General features: G+C 30.3%; 1 protein-coding gene across 20 annotated transcripts in view; it reads left to right on the forward strand.

Annotated features, from left to right (window-relative positions):
* Positions 1-22,769, forward strand: part of LOC148617885 (kinesin-like protein KIF28) — a 56,246-nt gene extending 33,477 nt beyond the window's left edge. Inside the window, exons 20-34 of one of the 20 annotated variants that reach the window (XM_088585501.1) lie at positions 777-794; positions 3,907-3,994; positions 4,576-4,869; positions 5,955-6,230; positions 7,047-7,091; positions 8,738-8,752; positions 10,317-10,481; positions 11,486-11,614; positions 12,132-12,179; positions 12,415-12,453; positions 15,294-15,374; positions 16,173-16,214; positions 17,147-17,317; positions 17,737-17,880; positions 19,889-22,769. In XM_088585501.1, the coding sequence (XP_088441627.1) occupies positions 777-794; positions 3,907-3,994; positions 4,576-4,869; positions 5,955-6,230; positions 7,047-7,091; positions 8,738-8,752; positions 10,317-10,481; positions 11,486-11,614; positions 12,132-12,179; positions 12,415-12,453; positions 15,294-15,374; positions 16,173-16,214; positions 17,147-17,317; positions 17,737-17,880; positions 19,889-19,981 (1,648 nt within the window). In that variant the 3' untranslated portion in view covers positions 19,982-22,769. Of the gene's footprint in view, positions 1-776; positions 795-3,906; positions 3,995-4,575; positions 4,870-5,954; positions 6,231-7,046; positions 7,092-8,737; positions 8,753-10,316; positions 10,482-11,485; positions 11,615-12,131; positions 12,288-12,414; positions 12,454-12,882; positions 12,982-15,293; positions 15,376-16,172; positions 16,215-17,146; positions 17,318-17,736; positions 17,881-19,888 lie in introns of those variants that run through there. The other 19 variants (XM_088585504.1, XM_088585503.1, XM_088585505.1 and 16 more) reach the window with 19 other exon arrangements.
* Positions 22,770-23,005: the final 236 nt, after the last annotated feature.

Consider the following 23,005-nt stretch of genomic DNA (forward strand, 5'->3'; position numbering starts at 1 on the left):
TATGTGGTGCAGATATGCATATTGTCTAGAACAGATAAACAGTCAATGCATCTAATAGGATAGTTGTATTATAAATTCTGAAAGAGTAATGTATGACAAAAATGCCTGCTGTAAAATTTTGAGACGATTTTTGCATATTGTCCATATGTGCTACTCATAAAATCCAAAGAATTGAAATACTTTTACTGCACTGAATTCGATGCTTGCCATCCAAGAACAAAGATTATGTGCAATTAACTTGTATGGTTAGAAAATCAGAATAGAAAATATGATGAGTGCATGTTGTTTCAAAGAAATTTTTCTTCAAAGACTTGACAGATAATAATTTCTCGTTTCTCAATCAGATAATTTCCAATATATTGATAACCATTACTATGCTGAAATTACAATTATCTGTAATAAATTTACCACATATCTTGTCAAATTAAAAAAAAAAAAAGCTTTTCATCAGCCAAAAGCCTTGAAATTAAACCACAATATCTGCAATTTCTTTTGTTAAACCAACTGTTCAGTAAAGTTAACAATGACAGTTCTTGGTTTCCATAATCTTCATTGTCGAACTAATGATCGTGAATTTTACTGTCAAGTATAATTGTACGGTTTTCCCATCAGAAATCGAGATCAATTTGAAAAGTTCATACAATGACCATAATGAGATACATTTTTGTAAAAATATATATAGATTTGTACAATAAATTGAAATTTGCATGTATAGTGTTCTTTTTCAGTCTTAAATCGATATTTTGCATGCTTATATTTGTATTTAATCAAACAAGGCAGGACCAAAATGTCAGGTAAACTACACTGTAAGCTTTAGTCATGTGATAGTCATGTGATAGTCATGTGATTTGCAGTCATAGAAATTTGTGTGGGTTTTAATAATGATGTGTATTGTTGTAGTTGATATAGCTTGAGAGAATTTGTTAGTATAAGATTCAATGATGTAATTATACCCTAGCTCAAAAGAAGGGGGTAAATTGTTTTACCTCTGTCCATCTGTCTTTTTTTTTGTAACAGTTTTTTTCTGCAACAACTTGTTAGGACTACTTGATATTTTGACCTAAGTTTTATATAGATTGGCATATCATGGAGTGCGATTAAAGGCTTACCAACAACAACTTCCTGTCCGACAACTTATATCATATCATATATTTCAGCTGGGGTTAATCATTAAATGGGCATATTGGCTCACAGATTTCCTATTTGTGAAATTTTTGACTGGATATGAAAATTGGATTTGAAATATTTTTTTCTTATGTTTTGATACAAAGCCAAATTTTATGATTTTTTGGATATTCATCGTAAAATTTTAAGGTTATGAATGCCCATTACCTTTTAGTATGCACATCTTTGATTGACATATTTGGTGTGTAATTGCCTTTTATCCATCTGTTTCTCTGCCCTGATATATGATAAATAAAAAACAAATTCAGGAATTGAAATCATTTTTTTGGTACTAGTTTTCTCTTTGTGTTTTGATTGTGTAGTTGTTAAAGTTGTGAGAATTTAAATGCTCCAAAAATAAGGAAAGTGCATCTTATGCTGTTTATTGTAATGGTAACTCATTGAAATTTGGTAACATCTTTCTGATGAATACAATAACAACACCTGTCTCATCTAATTGATCCATAAATGTAAGAGAATTATCAGGCCTAGGGATTGATTATTGCTAGTCAATATTTCTTTATTGACTTCACGAAATCAGGAGGTCAGTCACTATACAGTATTTATTATTCTTTACTGAATATTTATTAAATCAAGCTTTACATAATCAGTTTTAAAAGAAAGTCTCTGTGTATAATTTTCTGGAAAGCTGACTATATAGTATTTATTAATAAATATGTTCTTTTATTGATAATCACCTTATTCTTTTGGTACTAGGATTTAATCACCTTATTCTTTTGGTACTAGGATTTAATTACCTTATTCTTTTGGTACTAGGATTTAATTCAAAAGTTTTTATGTATTAGTATACATTTATTTATGTACATGTTTGCATAAAGAGTGCATTTTATAATAAATTTTCTTTGATTTTACCTTTTTTATATTTTTGTAATTATTGTTTTGTGATTATGATTTTGGTTTTATTATTTACCATCATTTTAATTAGAATTTTAAATTTTCGTAAGTTATTCAATTTTGTAAAATGATGTGGGGGGGGGGGTTCCAGTTATTATTTTTTGGTATAGTTATTTGTGTGATGGTCCTACAGTTTTGACAACATGTCAGAGATTTTTCTCTCTTTACTGTGAAAGTTCTTTAATTCAATGATACCAGTTTTCATGGACAAAGAAAGAACCACAAGCAAGTTCATGGATTTTTGAATTCGTGGTTTTGAGGTTTTCAACATAAACAGTAATGGGAATCTCCTTTTCATTGGGAACCAAATTTCATGGTCTGGCTCACCCATGAAAACCACGAAAATTGGTACCCCATGAACAATAATACTTTCACAGTATTTAGCCTGTGTTATATTTTGATATTTGTTCATTAGATATATTTATACATGTATCTACATCATTTGTTTTTATGTACATGTTGCTTCTTTCAGCGGCTTTGATTTATATTGAATCATTATTTTATCCCACAATTTAGATAAAAATAAATACCAATACCAAATAATTTTGATTTACTAGAAAAAAGAAAAAAAAACAAACAAACAAAAAAACTTATTAAGTTCTCATTAAGATTTCATTAATATAGACAGCTACTCAGACTACTGTTAAAAGAAACCTTAAAACGTTTAATTTCTTGCTGAGCGAAAACCGGTTACAAAGTTTTTTTATAAAGAAAAGGGTAAAAATAAAAAAAAAATATAAAAAACGAAGAACTGTTACAATTTTATATAAGTACCCACCTCCTCTTTTGGGAAGAAAATAAAGTAATTGTGGCTTGTCTAGCTTGAGGAATATTTTATCAAAATATAGTATGACTTTGAAAAGAATTTTAGTCAGTAAAGTTTAAGTATAAAAAAACATTTGCATATTATTTTATTTATGAATAGTTAATTTTACGAGACAAAAAAAATTCTATAAATAACTTTAATGTTATTTCTATATTCACTACAAGCTATTTGCACTGAAATGTAGAATCAACGTCCAAAGCATCGTCATTGATGTTTACTCGAGGAGTATATATATACACCATATAATTCCCCTCACATATTTAGAATATTATATAAGGCCATTAATTTTTACTCCATTGCCATTTTTTATTGTAGGGTATTTGAAACAAATACTAGTATTAATTACTGTTTGTATATCTTCTTACATGTGGAATTCAGAATTATTTTATAGATAGCAGTGTTTTATCCAATGTTCCCAATGTAATAAATTTCGATAATTCATACTGTGAAGTTAATTCAGTAATTTAACTCTCGGACTTTTGCCTGCCAAAGAGTCACAACATTAATATCAATCCGCCAATCATAGAATTTAAAATTCATGTTGAAAATATCAATAAATTATCTCTATAATAAATAGGATAATCAATTAATTACCTTGAATAACCAAAATATGATCACTCGTGCCATGAACGCTTGAAGATTTAACTCGTGTGCAGAACAAGTTCCACTCACTTCTTAAATGTAGGTGCCCTTTCAGCACTCGAGATAATATTTTGATTATTCACTCTTTCCAATTAATTATCCTTTTAGTATTGTTTACAATTGAGAACTTATAAATACACGTAGTACTTGTTTTAGTTCAAGAAATGTTGTTTTTTGTTGTTGCTAAAATACTGTGCCGAAAGAACAGAAGTTCTAAGATATTTCATCACTATTATACACAACTGTGACAAAATCATAACAAATAAAATAAACTGCATTTGGTATAACAGCTTACACTTCTAACAAAATGTGCCAGTGCTCCAAGCTAAGGATTAAAAATTTTGATTTGAATATTACAGGGTGATGGTAAAAATGAAAAATTTACTGAATGGTAACACATGGTTGTGGGAGCGAGGAAAATTCATGAACAGAAGATATCTGATTCAGGTATGATAGAAAGAAAGACTTGAAATTGAGGTTATACAAAGACTTTTTGTATAGTACTATTACAGTTTAAAACAAGCTGTTTTTCTTCTAAAAATATTTGAAATTATATAAAGTGAATGCTTGCCAATTAGCATTTGTAAGAATGTTTGTTTAAGAGTTTTCATCTTACATGTACAAAATGAATAACAAACATTAGTCAATATGATTTTTTTGTGCATTTTTTATTCATTTTGCATAAAAATCTAGAACAAGGCTTCTTGAATTGGTAGGATTTATTGAATTTTGAAATTTGCAAAGTAATCCAAATTTCCTCTGACCCTGCAACCCTCCTCTTTTTTTATTTGGATATTGATATGTTGGCATATCAATATCCAAATAAACAAAGAGGAGGGTTGCAGGGAATTTGTACTATTTGCAAAGATGGTAAAGTTTCCTTGGCATTTTGGCTTTCTTTTTAGTTTCATTATGACTACTCCTTTACTTATCAACAATATATATTTGATATTGGAACATTAATGATTAATACTTTGATCAATGTTGGTGTCTTTGAAAAATAAACACCATAGATTTTTTTTCTTTAGGAACTATATCAACGTTTTTTGGATGGAGAAGATGTGTCTAGAATGCCCAAAGAAGAGGACCCTTTCTGGGAACCAATGGAAGATGTCCTCATTGGTACCGCTAATGTCTTTCTTCAGTCACTCTGCTACGCATTGGACTTTGATGATAAAGTGTTAATAACTGATTATAAAGGTCAGGAAGAAGGCTACTTGTATGTCCATGTGACACCTTGTGCTGCCAATGGAAAGCCATTAGATGAAGAATCTTTTGTTGAGGATCCAAAGGAGTTGTTGAGTAAACCTTATAATTTCAAAGTAAGTAAAGTCAGTTTTTATTTATTTGGGTCTGGTTGAAGTATAACTGTACTTGTAGTTGTATATACATACATATATATATATATATATATGTGTGTATATAATGTTTTGAAAAATTATTGAGATCGAAGTTCATTTATATAATTTTTATGGCCTATTTCACAAATGGTGTTGAGTGAAAAGTTGTTCATAACTACTGAAAAATACACTTTTCATTTTCACTTTAAGGAGGTAGACCTAGGATAAAGGACTTAACTTTTTAAATCAGTGATATGTTTGTATGATATTCAATTTCACCAAAGTCTTTCAAGCTTTCATTTGAAACAGAATAAAATCAATCTAAGTTACTTTGATTCTTACATGATATAAAATGCTGAATACAAATGTTCCAACGATTTGTAAGAGTTGTGTCCCTTATCTTATGTTGACTCCTTAATTTTACTTTTACGCTGCTGGAGTTTATGGGGGCAACTATTTCACTGTACCTGTGTATAATATTATTTTTTGTCCAGCTGCATCCTGCCCAGTGGTGTGAGGGTTTATTTTTCATTCATTGAAGACCCATGGGTGGCCATGAGCTGACATTTTTTCATCCGTCAGATGTTGCTGTCTCTGATATACTCAGCATATTCATTCTTCTTTTATTGTCTTGTACTATTGAATTAAAGCATGCTTCAATATTGTTTTTTGTTAAATGAAATAAATTGGTACTGTGATGTCATTAATGTCAACTGCTCTGCAGTCCACGATTCAAATGATCCTTCACTGAAAACCCTTTGATTAAAGATCAAATCTAAATTTGGGCTGAAGTTGACCTGGAATTTTATAAAAATTAGAAGGGTTGTTTCAAAATTTTTGACCAAGTTGTTTTTACATAATAAACTATGGAATGGATAATGCTTTACCCTTTTTAGCTGCTCCAAAATTTGCTATTTAGTAAGTATAACTTGGTCAAAAATAAAAAAAAATAAAAAACAATCCTTAAACATGTTAAGAAATCCTTGCAATGTTTGTTTTTGTCGTAGCTTTGTCAAAAATGAACCTCATACTTTTTTTACTTATTTTGAAATTTCCTAATATTTCAGGTGACTGTCAACAAAGCAGAAATAAACAAAGTGAGATTTTCTAAAGGCATACATGTCAAATACAATGCCTTTCTCGAGGGCAAGGGTGATGTTGTGGAGACACCCACTGTGAAAAATACACTGACACCAGAGTTTAAACATTCCAAAGTGATACAGATATCCAAATTAAAGAAGAAACATTTAGAATTTTTTGAAACCAAATCAATCTGCTTTAATGTATATGGAGTCCAAGAGGATACAGCTCCTGATCCCAAGTTGATGAAACTGACAACCAGGGTGAGACATTATTTAGCTATGATAAATTGTTATGCTGGCCCTGAATTCATCAGTGCAACTATTGAATGATTGATGACAGATTGAAAATTGATGACTGGTGACTGATGGAATTGCACTTTTGTTACAAAAATTGGTAGATGAGGGGTTCACGTAAATTTTATAAATTTGATAGGAACAAATAAAAAATGTGCCATATTAAATTTACTTGGAGCTTAAAATGATAAATCAATATTTTGTATTTCATTAGAAATGGTAAATTTAATAGACAAATATATTAAATAAGCCTAAATTTATAGAATTTAGTAAATATATGTAAATATGAAAGACAAAAACAAACCGATCCATAAAATATATAAACCTATCATCGGTCATGTGATGTAAAAGGTTTAACAGTCAGTTTGGAGGATTGATGACTGATTGGAAACTGACCAGTGATTGATGAATGATTGCAGTTATAGTTGCAATTATTGGATCATATACTGTACTCCTATTGAACAAGTGATGGTGTAGTGAAATCACATTGTCTGTCAGTTTCTCTGGATTTCTTCTCTATTATCATGTTTCTCATGGGATTGAGTCTGCTCACATATTTTGCAAAACAAGGAGTATTATTCTTGTAAAAGTTGCTGAATGGCATTGCTTACATTCAGACATGCCATAGTGCACAAATATTGTTAGAACTTTCCAAGGATCGTGACAAGAACATTTTGCATCGGATTAGGGGCTTCTTTTTCAGATAAATGAGTAAAAATAAAGCTTATGATTTTTTTTGTAATCAACCATGCTTTAAAATCAAATTGCATTCCAATAATATAGGAATTAACTGCATTAGATTATGAGCAACAGATTGCAGGAAATCAGGTAAAAGGGAGATAACTAGTGGTTACACATGTCTTTTGCTTAGTAAATTATACATATGCTTCATCAGAAATGGGCACAAACAAAAGATAGGATGTCACCTGTGATTTAGGGATCACATGGAGTAATATTTTTTGGTCAGCTATGGTGAAACCTGTCTAAACTGAACCCTGAAGATGCTAATAACCTGTCCAAACCAGATTTCTTTTGAGGTCCTTTCATATTCAATTTCAAAACATTTTGAACTCAGGATTTCAAGGGAGGTTGGGGGGGTTTATTAGTAATCAATGCTGAGGCATGGGAAGCAATGACATTTTCGGGAGGTATTCTGACTGTAAAATTAGCACATCCCATGTGCCAGTCTTTGGATCTACACCTGAAATCTGTGTAAAGTGAACACCTTCCTCATCAGTCCCTTTTAGACAGGTTTAAGAGTAATCTAGGGAATCAAGACTCTAGCAGAAACTGTATAATCATTCATTGAAATGTTATAAAATACTTCTTGAAAAAAAAGTTTGAATCAATAAAAAAATGTTACCTTTAATTGAATTGATATTTACTTATAATTTCAATTTTGTGAAAAATGGGGATTTTCAGGTGACATAGGGTTTAAAGTTTCATTTTGTTATTAATTATTGTGACAGAAGAACTATTAAACACTTTGCTTGTAAATATATTTTGGTTGTTTTCCAAATGCTTTATCATTATATGCACTGAATGATAATACAAATACATGTACAGGGAATGGTAGTGGTATTTATTTTAAACAATTGTCAATTTGAAAATGTGAACAGTCAAGTAATTGGATTTAAAACTTTTTTTAGCTCATTTTATTATAATGAATAGATGAGATGAATCACAGAAAATCTATAATTTTCATTTTCATGAATATTAGGATCGTAGATTGAAACTGTAATTGCAGTCCCTTAGGTCTAGAAATTTATTAAACCTGTAAGCAACCTCCATGGAAAACAGTTGTGTTTTACATTCATAAGTTAAAGTTATCCATGTCCCCAGGATAAATATAGCTTTTTGTTAAATTTTTCTAATGAGAATATATATAATTTGCTTTCTGATCTATAAATTGGTGTCACACTCAGTTTTCTTTATTTGAATTGGACTTCAATATAAATAAACTTTTATTCATTCATGAATCATGATGGTAATTTCGGTATAAGAACATTATAACATGATTGTAAGGATATGAATGCTAGGAACAATCAGCGGCTCTGTGAGAAGTCATCAAACTGGGGTCTTATCAACATTTCTCATAGAAATATTCTTATTTGAATATTGTGAGTTTTAAGTGTTATTTTAAGTTTCTCGTTTGATATTAATTGACTCAGTGCATGAGTGCTTTGATTTACTTATGTAACGTTTATTGATCCGTTTTCTTTTGTTTTCTAAGATAATTATTACTTAAAATAAACATCAGAAACAGATTTATAAATTTCACCTTTAATTACTGGTTTTAAGAAATGATTCATGATCTTAGAACATTGATTATTGTTATTATTATCACAAAATCTTCGTAACATGAAAATCTTCCCGGTATGGCTGAAAGTTATATACCAGTTACAACATTTGAACTATTCATTATTTTTTTGTTTTTACTTTATCATTGATCAGATGATATACCATTATTTCAGGAAATGAGACAAATGGCAAGCATTATGTTTGTTTTCTTGATTTACTCTTTGTTTAACTCTATGTTTTTAATGATAATTTACTGCTTCACTCTCAGCTTTTAAACCATGTGATCACATCCAAATATAATAACCCATGTATAATACAAAATTGTTCATAATTTTTGTGGATGTTAAATTTACTGATTTTTTCCTGAATAGGATAGCCATAGGCTGCAGTCTGTCATAACATACTGATGAATTTTGAAAAAAATCAGAAGTATTGTTCATTTGCCGATCAAGTGGAGGGTTCCACAGTTCATACCCCCCCCTTTTTTATGAGAAATTATTGAAAATTTGGGTAGAAATGAGAAAATGAGAGATTCTAGAACCTCTCTGGAACCCCTATTTTCAAAAAGCTCTTGAGCCACCACTGTTGTTGAGACAGTTGTCTTAAAAATTCTATTCATTTGTATTAATACATTTAACAGCAAAGGAATTATTTGATTCTAGAATTATTATTTAATTGGAATTAAGATATTTTTATAAAAAGTATCTGAATTCCAATTTAATAATAATTTTCAAATTAATTGATTTGCTGTTACTTATGTCATTGACAAAAATGCTAATTTCTGAAACAGCAAACAATTTGCTGAAATAGTTGCATTGGCTGATTTTTGTTTAATGTCAATAGCACAAAAATATTTTAAATATTTTTCTGTACATATGGCTGTCTTGTAACTTTAAATTGAGTATTTATATGAATGTATTCTTAACTTGAATCTATATTATTTTTAACAATTAATTGTCAGTAATTTTAATAATAAAGATGAATAATGACAATAATTATAAATAGATATATGATTTTTTTTTTTTTGAACGTGACCTATTTTCATTGGTATCATCTTCCAATATTTGATTTTTTTATGATATTTGCACATCACATTTATGCCAACTTATTTCACCGGTGTGTCATTCACAAATTGTATATTTGTGTTCATCAGACCTTAATATATTTGACTGTGGTTGATTTGTTACTTCTTCTAGAGATTTAGTTTGTCAGCTATGGAATAGGTATTGCTAGTTAAAGCATTGAAAAAACAGGTAGACAATGTTAAGAAAAGCTTTTACAGCCAGTTAAATAGTTAACTTCAGGGAATAGAGTTAGTCTCGCATTGATAGAATGACTATGAACTGATGAATTTTCTTAGGTTGCTTACTGGACAATTGACAAAGAGATATATCAGACATAGAATAAAGCAGGAATTTTAAGTTTACTAACCAATTGTCTACTTAACTACTTTAGAAAATGGTAATACCAAATTGATCCCCTGTTGTTAACTATTCTATTGGCTATACATGCAAGTAGCAAGGAAAGAATGCTTTGCAATGTACCCATACCGTAACTACTGTATTCCTGTAAAAGCAGCAGAAAAATATAGCAATGTAGTATGCCATTGACAAAATTGAAAAAAAAATTTTCATAATATTAGCTCAATGACAATGATTTAATTCCAAACTAATGGCAATTATTTCTGAATTTACAGTTGTTTGTTTTTTAACACAGTATAATCCAATAATTAATACTCTCTCTGAATTTCAGGAGTTACGTCAGATGGATTCAATGGACCAGCACCCACAAAACCAGGCAAGGAGAAATACTATTTTCAGCGCTGAGACAATGTCTGACCAATCACATTTAAAGACAGAAGTTGTTCTCCTTCAGAGGAAGTATGAAAGACTTGTCCAGAAAGAAAGGAGGATGCAGGTACACTAACTTAATACATTCTATAATTTGAATTTGTTACCCCTTCTAAGAAAAGAAGTCTTTAACAGGTACTTAGTATTGTTACTCAAGATTTTGGATTTATGACATAATCCCCTTGGAGGCAAAAAAAATATTATATTTTCTAATTTGCAATGGATTCAGTCCCCAAATTCACAATTAAATCATTCAAAACTTTATGATTAATTTTCAATCGTATTTTTGGCCAATAAGACCTTTTATCACCCCTTTCAATTAATTTTCAGTCGTATTTTTGGCCAATAATACCTTTTATCGTCCCCTTTTCCTAGATGAATGGAATCTATTTTACAAATTTGTTTTTCTATTGAGGTATTTTTTTAGATACCATTATTTTGTAACTTTCTGTTGAAATGATTTCATATAAAATTTTCTATTTTTATTTCTGAATTTAGCTGAGATTTAGTATGAATTTGTTTATTTTATCATATGGGGAGCGTCAGCGATGTCCTGTATATGTAAAATGTAAGACTAGAACTATGAATGGCAAAAAAATATTCTGACCTAAGTGAGGAAATTTGTTGACATGGAAGTAAGATGATTTGTGCAAGTGGGGAAGTGCTGTTTTGTCTCTTAATACTAAATTGAGCTCTGCCTATCAGAGTCATAGCCTTAAATCATATTAGTTTTTCTTGTTCTGCTTTGATTATCTTTAAACCAAGATAATATTATGGTCAAATTTCATATCTCATTGTTAGAAATGTTTTACTCTACAGGTGCACCTGATCCATAATTCAACATGTTCAGTATTTAGTATAGTCCAGGTTGCTGATTCATTCTTTATTTTCTGTGTATTATCTTTCAATTTTTTGTTATTTATTGTGCTTTTTTATTATCATGGTCTAGCCCTTTTCTGAAATTACAAAGTTTTAGTTCCTTGTTTTAATGTTTTTTTTGTTTTTTTTTCAAAATCAGTCCATCCTGGATTTTGAAGTTATTGTCTCTTTGATGTTTTGTACTATTTTTAGCAAGTTTGTGAAGAATGGAAAGATAAGCCAGAGGAGGAGAAACAGTTTGAACCCTTTTATAGAACTGTTTCTGCTGTAGCATACAGTACTGGAACCAGGCTAAAAACACGAGTACAGATTCTGAACTCAGTAAGTAACTGCATGCTTGTAGAGGCCTTCATAAGGAATGAAATATTTATTCAATTGTTTTGTTCATATTGTTTATTATTTATAAATACTTTGAGTGTATGTAAGTTTTTTTTAAATGATAAAACAATTTTTTAGGATAACAGCTTTTTGTCTAGAACATCTGAATTGACTTTCAATGGAACTCTTTTTTTTTGCCTGGAGGATTTTTTTTCTAATATCTATTTACCTTTCAGCATTTAAGCTCTAAATCCTTATTAATTTGTTGTATCTTTGATTAAACATAAGGTGATTAAATTTGAATGTTCAAGCATCTTTTGTCTTTTCAAAATGCAGATTTTAGAGTTCAATGATGAAAAAAAGTTGACATTTTCAAATGCATGAAACATAGATGTTCTGCTTTTTTTTAAACAAAAAAATGGAGTTGTTGAATATTTAATAATTTTGGTGAATTATCTGAATCAATGTCTTTTTTTTCAACAAGATAACTTAAAACTTGTTTGCCTTGCAATTTTTTTAGTTTCTACATTTGGCTAGAACAGCTCATGAGCATTATGAAAAGCATACTGTAAGCATGGGGTGCTTCAGCTTTTCTATAGCTATTTCTGAGATGAAAGTCTTTGTTTGTGGCTTATTTTCCTGCTATAAGCAAATGCTGGATTGAATTAACTTTGTGGTAGGACTTGTTTTGATTAACATTTATACTTGAATTTTTGATTTGACCAATTTGAATTTTATGCTAATCGTATATTTTAAAATCCATTTTGTGCCAGCATTGAGAGTAATTTTTCTAATTTTTGCAGTTTATGAAACTATCCAAATCTCAAAAGAATTTAGATACAGTAAGAAAACCTTTTATTATGAGTGGCTTGCTTCACGTCATTCATGTAACGTTTGACATGCATACTTTTGGTGATATCTAACCATTATATAAACATCTTTATGATAAACTGTGAAAGTGATTTTAGTCATGAGTATTTGTGAAATGATGGACAATTCTTTTTCTTTGTGGTTTTGTACACATTTTTTTTTCTAGAATATCAATGGATAATGTTAATTTTATTTGTTGAACATAGCAACAGTGCATAGGGTATATTATCTTGTCCATCTGTCCATCCATTTTTGCTGAAATTAAGGTAAAATTTGACTATGCTTTATTATAAATTTATCATTTAGGTCTTATTTGGGTTTTTGTTGCCTCATAAGTATAGGTTTGTTGACTAAAACTTAAGCTAGAATTCAAATTCATGAGAAGTTTTTCCTATGATCAGATATAATGAGAAGTTTACCTATGATCAGATATAATGAGAAGTTTACCTATGATCAGATATAATGAGAAGTTTTCCCTATGATCAGATTGACTTTCACAAGTAAGTCTTTATATGAAGAAAGTGGATCAAATGCATTTCATTTGCTGTTCAGAATTTGCTGGTTATCATTTCAATAGTGTGTAGAATAGGGAAGCATTTTTGATACATATATAGTATTACTATAACAACTATCGTGTCTGAAAATATATCTAACAATATTGGATGATAGCACATTACTAATTAGTTTCTATCAATATCAAAACAGTATGGATTTGTTTCAGTTCTGACCCAGGAAAAGAATGATAAATTGGGACATGTCAATTTGTTGTTAATTTGGTCAATTAAAAAAAAAAAAAGATTTCTCAACAGTATATGAATGTGACGAAATTGTATGTAAAATGTTCCAAGATTGCTTTTCTTGTGATACAAACATTTTAAAACTATCAGTAGCCTCAACGAAATGAGCAAACTGATTGTAACTTACTAAAAATTACAATGGTATATCTAAAGAAGAAAGTTTAGTTTCACGTTTGAAAAAAAAATATCTGTAATAAAAATATTACAAATTTTGTTTGCTTTTCACGTGTTTCAAAGAGTAAACCTGTGCATCAGCTACTAAGGGAGTTCAAGATCCAAAATTATCAAAATAGGATACTAAATCCAGCACCGATTACCGGTAGTTCTACAAAAAATGTCAAAATAGGAAACTAAATCCAGCACCGATTACCTGTAGTTCTACCAAAAATGTCAAAATAGGATACTAAATCCAACACCGATTACCGGTAGTTCTACCAAAAATGTCAAAATAGGAAACTAAATCCAGCACTGATTACCGGAAGTTCTGCCATAAAATGTTATGGGAGCTACATTATTGTAGATACTTTGTTTAATACAACAATGAAGCCTTATTTATATACAAAATGTCAAATTATAATCTCTGGAAAACAAAGTGATTCAACGAACAACTGCTGAACGGTCTTAAAACCGAAACATAAAGTAAATGAACAATTGAATATCATCTATATGCATTTATTTGATCAGTATCCTCTAAATGAAAGAAGACAACAAAACACTTTGATTTGAATTGCTTTTTACAACGAAAACAATAACTAAATATTTCATTTCAGCCTTTTTGTCTTGGTATAGAAAATACTTCCAAGCAGTATAAACGAGCAGCCAAATCTGCTAATTTTGTAAGGTTGAAATCACAAAAATTTATTTTGGAATATACTGCTTTCAGAATAGTTTTTGGTCATACTATGATTAGAATAGTTCCTAAGATTATAATTGACCAAAATGTACTAATGTTCTAGGATCGCTTTTAGTTAATAGATGACAATAATCACTTAACATTTTTAAGCACACATAAAGATACTGTATACTAGATTGCAGACACTTGCTTCATACATGTAAAATGAAAATAATACCCAGTTGATCTGATATTTTATTGTTAGAGGTCTGTGGTATATTTGATAAAAAATGTGAGTTTATATGTGTGTGAAGGTTACAAAACTGGTCTTACATTCCAAATTAGTACATAAACTTCTTCTTGTGAAATTCATTACAGTTTATTTTTCTAGTAAACATTAGTTTAACTCTATGAATGAATGATATTTCTAGGGAAACGGCTGTTTGTAATATATTCATTTTTTTAAATGTGAATTGCAGATTCTTGTTTATGAGAGGAAGGGTTTTTATTGATCTTAAGGAGGCAAACCTAGGTTAAGAGACACAACTCTTACAAATCATTGAAACTTTTGTATTCAGCATTTAATATCGACCTCGTGCACGCATCAAAATAACTTGGACTGATTTAATTCTGTTTCAAATGAAAGCTCAATAGGCTTTGGTGAAATTGAAATTGTTACAAACATATCACCGATTTGAAGAGTTATTTCCCTTACGCTAGGTCTCCTCCGTATGTCATTTTGTATGATTATTCCAAATGGTAGTATTCACAGTAGTAGTTATACTGCTTGATATTTATAATAGATATAAAATCTCACGTATTATTTGCACAATGTGTTTTCCTAAGAATTTTTTTTCAGAGGTATCGGACCTGAGGATCGCATTGTCAGATGATGCCTTTAATGTGCGAGGCAGATTTAATAAATTCCGGAATTCATTATTTATTTTGTGGTTATAAAGTAAAAATCTTGTACTTTTTTGTTAATTTACGTGAGTTTGAATCGTTTAGTGTGCATAATGAAAACTAGTTTTAATAACTCGAATACACTACTTTTCGGTAATGTGAAAACGTCCCAAATATCGTAGTTTGAATACAGGTATATAATAATAATCTAAACTTGAACAAAGAAGCAAATAATTGCATTTATAAGACAGCCTGTACATGAAATATTTCTAAATTGTAGATGTTACATCCACAGTCTTTCCGTAAAAATGGCGTGGAGAATCCCAATCTACTCAGACAGTCAACGGATTTGACACATTTAGTATGTCCCTGTGTGAATCTGTTTGTTTTAGACTAACATTGCAGCCTTACTGTTGTCAGACACCTTTTGATTCTAAACAAATTGTACTGATAATTTCGGTTTTTGACGCAATCTCCTAGGCAGACTTAATAATCGCACCTGTTATACTGTATATCACTCCGCTAACTTATTTGCTCTGCTATTAAGGATGTAAAAACATTTACAAGGCATAAGCACTTCTTATATAGAATCCACGAAGCTGGTGCTGGTATTCTGTACGAAATTAGAATAGAACTGCGTATGACAGAGGTGTAATAGCTTTGAAATAGCGGTTTTACTTCTGCACAGGAGATTTTTGTAGATTGTGTCTGTCATGAGTTCACTTTTTAGTAAATAAATTTCAAATTCTTTTGTATGAGTAATTTTGAGTATGAATTCATCAAAGATGTTATACTTCGATAAAAATTCTCGTGTAAATTATGATTTATTTCTCAGTACTTTCATGACTACAAAAGGTATGATCTGACATCGAGTTGCTTACATATTTCATAAAAACGTATTTGCTGTGAGAGAAGCTTTTCGACTTTGCATTTGTGTTTTTTTTCATTTATGGCTGTGGGATCTTCTTTTAGTGATTATATATATATAGGCTTCTTGACAATTATAAACATACAATTTTCAAGTGTAAGAAATGGAGCAGCGTTTTTTTTACTGTGTATTTATTATTTCGTTATAAATCGATGCTTAACATACTAATCTTTGCAAGGAATCATCTGTATACGACTTTATTTCATGCAATTTACATTTTACGCTTTTCAGATGTTTCAAGGGCACAAATTTGTTCGTGACACAAAACCTGCAGTAAGATCAGACTCCTTCATATTACTCACATTTATAGTACTCATCTACTTTTTCTGGCATTAAGCAGTCTTATCAGTTTCATTTCTTTGATATTTTTATACGGAACCAAATTATTGTTGCACGTTAGTGTTAGTCTTCCTTTATTTTATGGAATGTCTGTATTTTTACGAAAAGAACTTACAACTCTTCTCTATTCCACGTTTCACGAGTCGTAATGTTGTAATTCTTACTGAGGTGATTTCTGGTAACTAACTTGAAGTAGCTTATAGTTATTTAATTCCATGAAGTATGATCACTGATTATAGTTTGTAGTGTCGTTGTAGACATGAAAAAAAGACAATCTGACATAAAATTACCTTGTAGAATAGTGTAGAAGAGAATCAATTCGATAAGGCTGTTTATATGCAAGAACAGATTTAAACTAACTTATAAAAGTTTAATGATTGAAAGTGCATTCCCTTTTTCATTCTTGATGTTTATTTATTATTCTTCCTTCCTGCAATCTTGGGTTTGACAAATTTTATTTACTCATCAAACAAGAAAGTTCATTTTTCATTGCTAGCTACTGCTGTTTCTGAAATTGAATAAGAAATACCGTAAATTTGTTTAAATCTTTGCAACCCTCACATAGAACGGTACTGTATCGTTTTACTAATTATAGATAATAAACCAATATGTTCGGAAAAGGATTACAAAACAACAGTATAAAATTTCGAGTTTTTGTTTCCCTCTAGGGGAAAAAATATCTAAATTATAAGGCTTATCAACATAAACTTGTTAATTAGTACTATTGAGCAATTTTAGAAATATTTAGGAATGCACTTCCATTCACTAATATCATTCAATATAGTCATCTTCTGAATAACCTTAGGAAGCATATGCATGACCCATAGATATGGTAGTATATCACATTTAAAATGATTTAATTCCAGGAAAAACAAAATCATTCTCACAAGGATGACGATCTCGTCAGCCTGTATATATTTGGCGAGGAAGAACCAGTTTTAGCCGCTGAGGCGGATAAAAACAATGGTATAGTTTCTTACCATATGGTTTCTAAGCACCACTACAAGGATTTGCCCCTATCTAATGGACAACAACAAGTAAGATCATCCGGGTTCTTTGTTTAGTTTGTTTGAATGAATCTTTGTTTTGATTGGTTGTTGATTGATTTCGTTTTTGTTGTTCTTTCTGTCTTGAATTCTCTGATTGAATGGTTATTTACGCATGGATGTTAATTTTTACTTCCTGTAACTGTTAAAAACTATTGCACGATTAATGTAAGATATAGATTGTTATTGTTGTGGTATATTCAATTAAGGCTCTGTATTAGAATTCTTTATAGTTTCCGGGAAAAGTAGTCTGTTGTATATACTCAATTTCTTTGGCAGGTAAAAAAAATCATTCCATTTTTTCTTGTTAACTGAACAAAATTTCGAAATATATATGTTCCTTAATATAGCACAGACAGCATGTATATATCATTTTAAATCATGAATGCTAATTGTTTTTATGCATGCAGCGTCCTGAATCGGAACAATATGGCGACACTGACTCCCTTGCATCTGTTGATCTTGCACCATATATGGGGTTTAACAATTCGATACGCTCGAGTGGTTACAACAAAGCTAAAAATAACCGTAGATATAAATCAACAGAGAACGTTGTGAGTTCTTTTCAAATGCATTTGTCAGCACACCGTTTTCTTTTGGTCTTGTTTTTGTTGTCAGTCTTTACAATGTGCTTATATAATTTTTGTTAATTGAAGATTCGTTTTTATGGAAAAAACTTCTTACGTTTAAAGACACTTTTCTTTCAGGTCACATTGTAGATTCTAATTTCGAAATAAATATTGCTTCTTATGGTTCGTAGACCTTTTTATAGTTTTATTTATTATGGCCGTTGAGTTCAGTTTTTCATATTTCTCCTTTTCTTTGTTTTTACAACCCGCCACACGTAGTGGAATCATATTGTACACTCAGTTTGTGTACCCATCTGTTCGGCACCAGAACATTTTCGTATGATAACTAGAGGATAAATTTAAGGATTTTTTTTCAAACCTTACTCTGTTGTCAAAAACAAAAATAAAAAAATAAATCAACATATTAAGGTCCATTTCAGCACAATCAATTTTACTGTTTTTGAATTATGCTGTTATTAATGTCATCCCCTCGTTTGTTGATTCTAAACACAGGGAAAATTCGAGGGTTTTATTCCAAATTATCATATGTGTAGGTACTATGAAATACTGTTCAGATTGATTTCGAACATTTCTATATCATTTTTAATCCTCTGATTCTTATGTTTTACATTTTTGCTATTCCACTTTGTATAATTTTTGTATGATAACATGGTAATCAATAATGGATATTTCTGAAACTTTCTAAGAATGATTTATTATGATTTACCATTGAGCTCCACCCATTTATGTTTTTTTTTTTTGAACGGATTTAAAGTCACTATAAACAACTCGCCAAACTCCGTCATCGTATCAGGAGCAATTGTATCTGCAAGTCTCCTCAACCGCTATAAAACTGCCAGGGATATGTAATGCTATTGCGCATCTACTTACGAATTTTGTCTGAAAAAAAAGACTCAAAAACACAACTAAGGAATACGTCTTGCATAATAATACTACAGTGAAACGTGTTTAAACCGAGTCTTTTTTTTTTTTGGATTGCGGTTTTGTTCGTCTAAGGCAGATGTTTGTTTTACATAAAAAGTATTGAAAGTGATATGAATGAACTTCCTAAGATGTCTGGTTTACACAGGTTCTGGAATTCGGGGCCTCGGTTTAGATAAGTTGCACTGTACCTTTTTTATCACATTTTATTAATACCTCTATTTTAATACCCTTCCTATGTTATTTTATTATTTTGAACATGCATATTAGTTTGTTTATTTTTCAGTTTGCATGAACTTTCTCTGGACTAAAGTGACAAGGATGCTATTTAGATGTATTTTAAGATAAAAATTATTAAGGTTTTGTCAAATATAAATTATTATGACAAATATCTGCTTTACAAATAGAGATTTTTCAATATATAGAAATATTTCAAGATCTTAGTTAAAATCCTTATAATGATCATTTAAAAAAATGTTAACGTTTAATTGTGCGAAGTTTAGTTTTTTTCCGCCATACTTCAGGGATCTGTTGGAGTTTCTATGTACATGAACACGCAAAAATAAGAATGCCCCATTGCAACTGAAATTAAATATCTACCTTGTTTTATTGGATCAAAATGGCCGATAAATTATATGTCAACTTTTTGTTAATTAGTTATTTTATTCAGTAAATCTGCTGACGCTTCGGTACATTTAGTTACCGATATTTCTTATCAAGGCAGGGGTCACCACATATTATCTGACTTATGATTTTATTATGGTCACCACCCACAAGTAGCAAAAGAAATATACAGAATGGTAATGGGATTGTACTATGGTCAGTATAAGAAGTTTGGTATCTGAAAACAAAATTAGAACGAAAACGTAGACGTAATGACCAGTTGTGTTGAAACTCCTGATTGATCCCTGTATAGTGTAAAAAAAATAATTGTGAAATGCATGTTGTGCTATATTTGATGCGACAAAATATGTTATAACTCATTTGTGAGGAGTAACATTATATAACTCATATGAGGGGACTAAATATAATTTTTTCTTTCATTTTCTAGACTACTAACGGCAAAAAAAGCCAAGAGAAGAGGCGGATTAATTCGGCAGAAGGAAAACCAAGGGATGGAAGTTCAACATGTTCTATTCAGTAGCAAAAGTATTTCTTGGATTGAATATCGTTAATTCGTATATTTTACTTTAGCATTAAAACATTAAACTTACCCTGCCAAGTAGAAGTTCATAATAACACGTATCATTGAATTTGCTATGAAATGTAACTTTCTTCCCACAAGATCTATTACGTCGTAGATTGGAATCCATTTATTATAAGTTATATCGATGATTGGAAGATAATATGGCATTCAAAATCTAAAACATGTCCTCTAATACTAAATCACCATACTTGATGATACTTGGTCATGTGACAAATCTACTCCTCTTTATATGAATTGATTATTCCATGTCTGTGAATTAAAAACTGCTACACAAAAGGACTATATGGATTTAGTATAGACATGTGAATAAAATAACGAAAATATTTTGAAATATACAGTTTAATTATATTGCATGAGTTGTTAGCTTTGACAAAAAATCACGGAATTGCGTATCATTGGCAATAAGAATTGTATAGTTTATGCAATATTTGTAATTTGTGATGTAGACTTGGTTTCCTCTTTTTTTCAATTGTTTTCATTTTGTCCTTTGTATTGCAATTCAGTCAATTAAAAATATCATATTACTGCTTTACACACAAATTATTTCGTGCGTTTTCTGTTTTTTGGCAATGATTTAGACCAATACAATTTAATGTTTTGCAATTTGTAGATAATTAATGCGTCTTTTCAGTAGTAATAACCAAATTGTGAGCTTGATTATTTGGTTTTCCGACCTGTTATTTTTGTTCGCAATAATAAAGCAACCTCGCAATGAATTCTTAAGTTTTAGAAAGACCTGTAACTATGTATATTGTACATTATTTATATGCATTTTCATATGTGTTCAAATATATAAGAATCCTCTATACTATTTTCACATGACAAAAGTGTGAAGTGCCGTTATTTATTTATTTTTTTTTAATATTTTTTTTAATTTGAAATATGTCTTTATATTCTGATACAGTGCGATAATTATTAATGATCAGCGCACCAATTCAGCATGAATCCGTTAAGATCATTGTTAACCGAATTTTTAATCCTTGTAAACACTAATTTAGTTCAATTTGTCGATAATACAGTAAGTATGTTTTTATACACTGAGAAAAATCTAAATGCAGATGATAATTTTCATGACATTTGATGGTTTAAGTAAATGTCTCTCTTCTTATTCTGTCAAACTTTCTTTTTTTAATTTAATGTTATGACAATTATTTAATATACACTATCATTTATTGTGTTTTAAACATGGATTGATATCAATATTTGTTTGGTAAAACTATGTCTTACATATTGGAACCCTAAAAATCGAAACTCTGTCGAAACCAGAAACTATTTTTTTTGTCCTTTCATATCGGTTTAAATGTATTGATAAGCTCCGAAACAGCGTCGGACGTTCGAAATTCACCCTAGACGCTGCAACCAGCCCTCTTGGAAAATGCAAGAATCTTGCAAATTCGGGAAAATGTGAATGATTTTATGCGACGTTATGCGATTGTCAAACAACGTTTGACTTGAATAATGTCAGAAAACGTCGAAAGGCCTGTCTTCAGCGATTAGTAAGATGGGAAAGAAATGACTGCCGCGGCGTGGAGCTTTGTATTTATAATCTGCCTAAACCGAACACGTGTCTAAACCGATAGATTTAACAGTACAAAAAGTGTTTGGTATGGACAGAATTACTATACATCTTTAGATCATTATACATCTAGATCATTGAAATAATACTCACAAAGCTTTGCTTTTATTTCAACAGTCTTATTTTCAATTATTTCCTTTTATTGATTTTTTTTAAATGCTTTCCAATAAATCTATAGATGATGAACCCTTAAATTTGATGCAAACTGCTAAAAGTATATTCTTATTTTAAAAATATCTTGAAGTACCTGCTGTGTACTGTGAAAGTACTTATATTCGTGGGTACCTATTTTCGTGCTTTACGGAAAAATTATCGGTTCGTAGATTCTTGAATTTGTTGATTTGAGAACTCAATCATACAAACGAATGGACATTTTCCTTTTCGGTCGGAAAAAAAATTTGTGGTTTACCAAATCCACAATAACCACGAAAATTAGTACCTGAAGACCGAAAATACTTTCACAGTTATCCTTCATTGATAGGCAATGAAATTGATAGACTGTTTTCCTTTTCTTAATTTTTAGATTTTTTTTTAATTTGTGCAATTGAAAACCATTACTATGCTTCTGTAAGTTTTTGTACTCCCATTGCGGGTGGTATTTGATAATCATGATATCTGTCCGTTGTCCAGTACTATGTGGTAACGGCCACTTTACATTCTGACAGAAGTTTCAAAGGGTATTCCATATTGTGGGATGCGATATCCTAGATATCCGTAAGCAACAACAACTTCCTGTTTGACGACTAATATGTGTGGTATCCGTAACACAGTTTAACACTGCTTATAAAGCCCATATCGTTCCTTCTGTCCAAGGTCTGATGTTGGTTGAGGGAGGCAAACATATTAGAGGAATTTGTCCCGTCATCTTGACTCTTGATTAATGGTTGTATTATTTACTTGTATTGTACTTGTATTATTTCCATGTATTGTACGGAGCTGGGCTTCAGGCTTATTTCAACATATGTGCTGTTTCACCCATTATCTTATAATATTGTTTTATATTTTGTTTTGTTCATATAATAATTGTACATACGTCCGTCCAGCCTCTGAAATAAATTGTTTACACTTATCTGTGATATAATTCATTTAATTTATATCGTGTAAATTTATGGTTATATTTTTTCTTTAGAATAAAACTGTTTTCTTGTATTTTGATTCATTTATCGAAAATAAATAAATAAAAAGATAGATGAATAAAAGAAAATAATACAAAAGAGGGGTGTTTGTACTTTGGAAAACTTTTATCTGTCGCCCGACATCATTGTGACAGAGGTACACCAACACCAGCACCAGCACCAATATTAATCACAATTTCGAAAAATGAACTCCGTACCACTTCAAGAGGCAGACCTAGGGTAAGGGACATAACTCTTGAAATCAGTGTT

Source organism: Perna viridis, chromosome 5, assembly GCF_037379345.1.
Source record: "Perna viridis isolate PV_CMFRI_1.1 ecotype Kerala chromosome 5, ASM3737934v1, whole genome shotgun sequence".
Classification (NCBI taxonomy): Eukaryota; Metazoa; Mollusca; class Bivalvia; order Mytilida; family Mytilidae; genus Perna; species Perna viridis.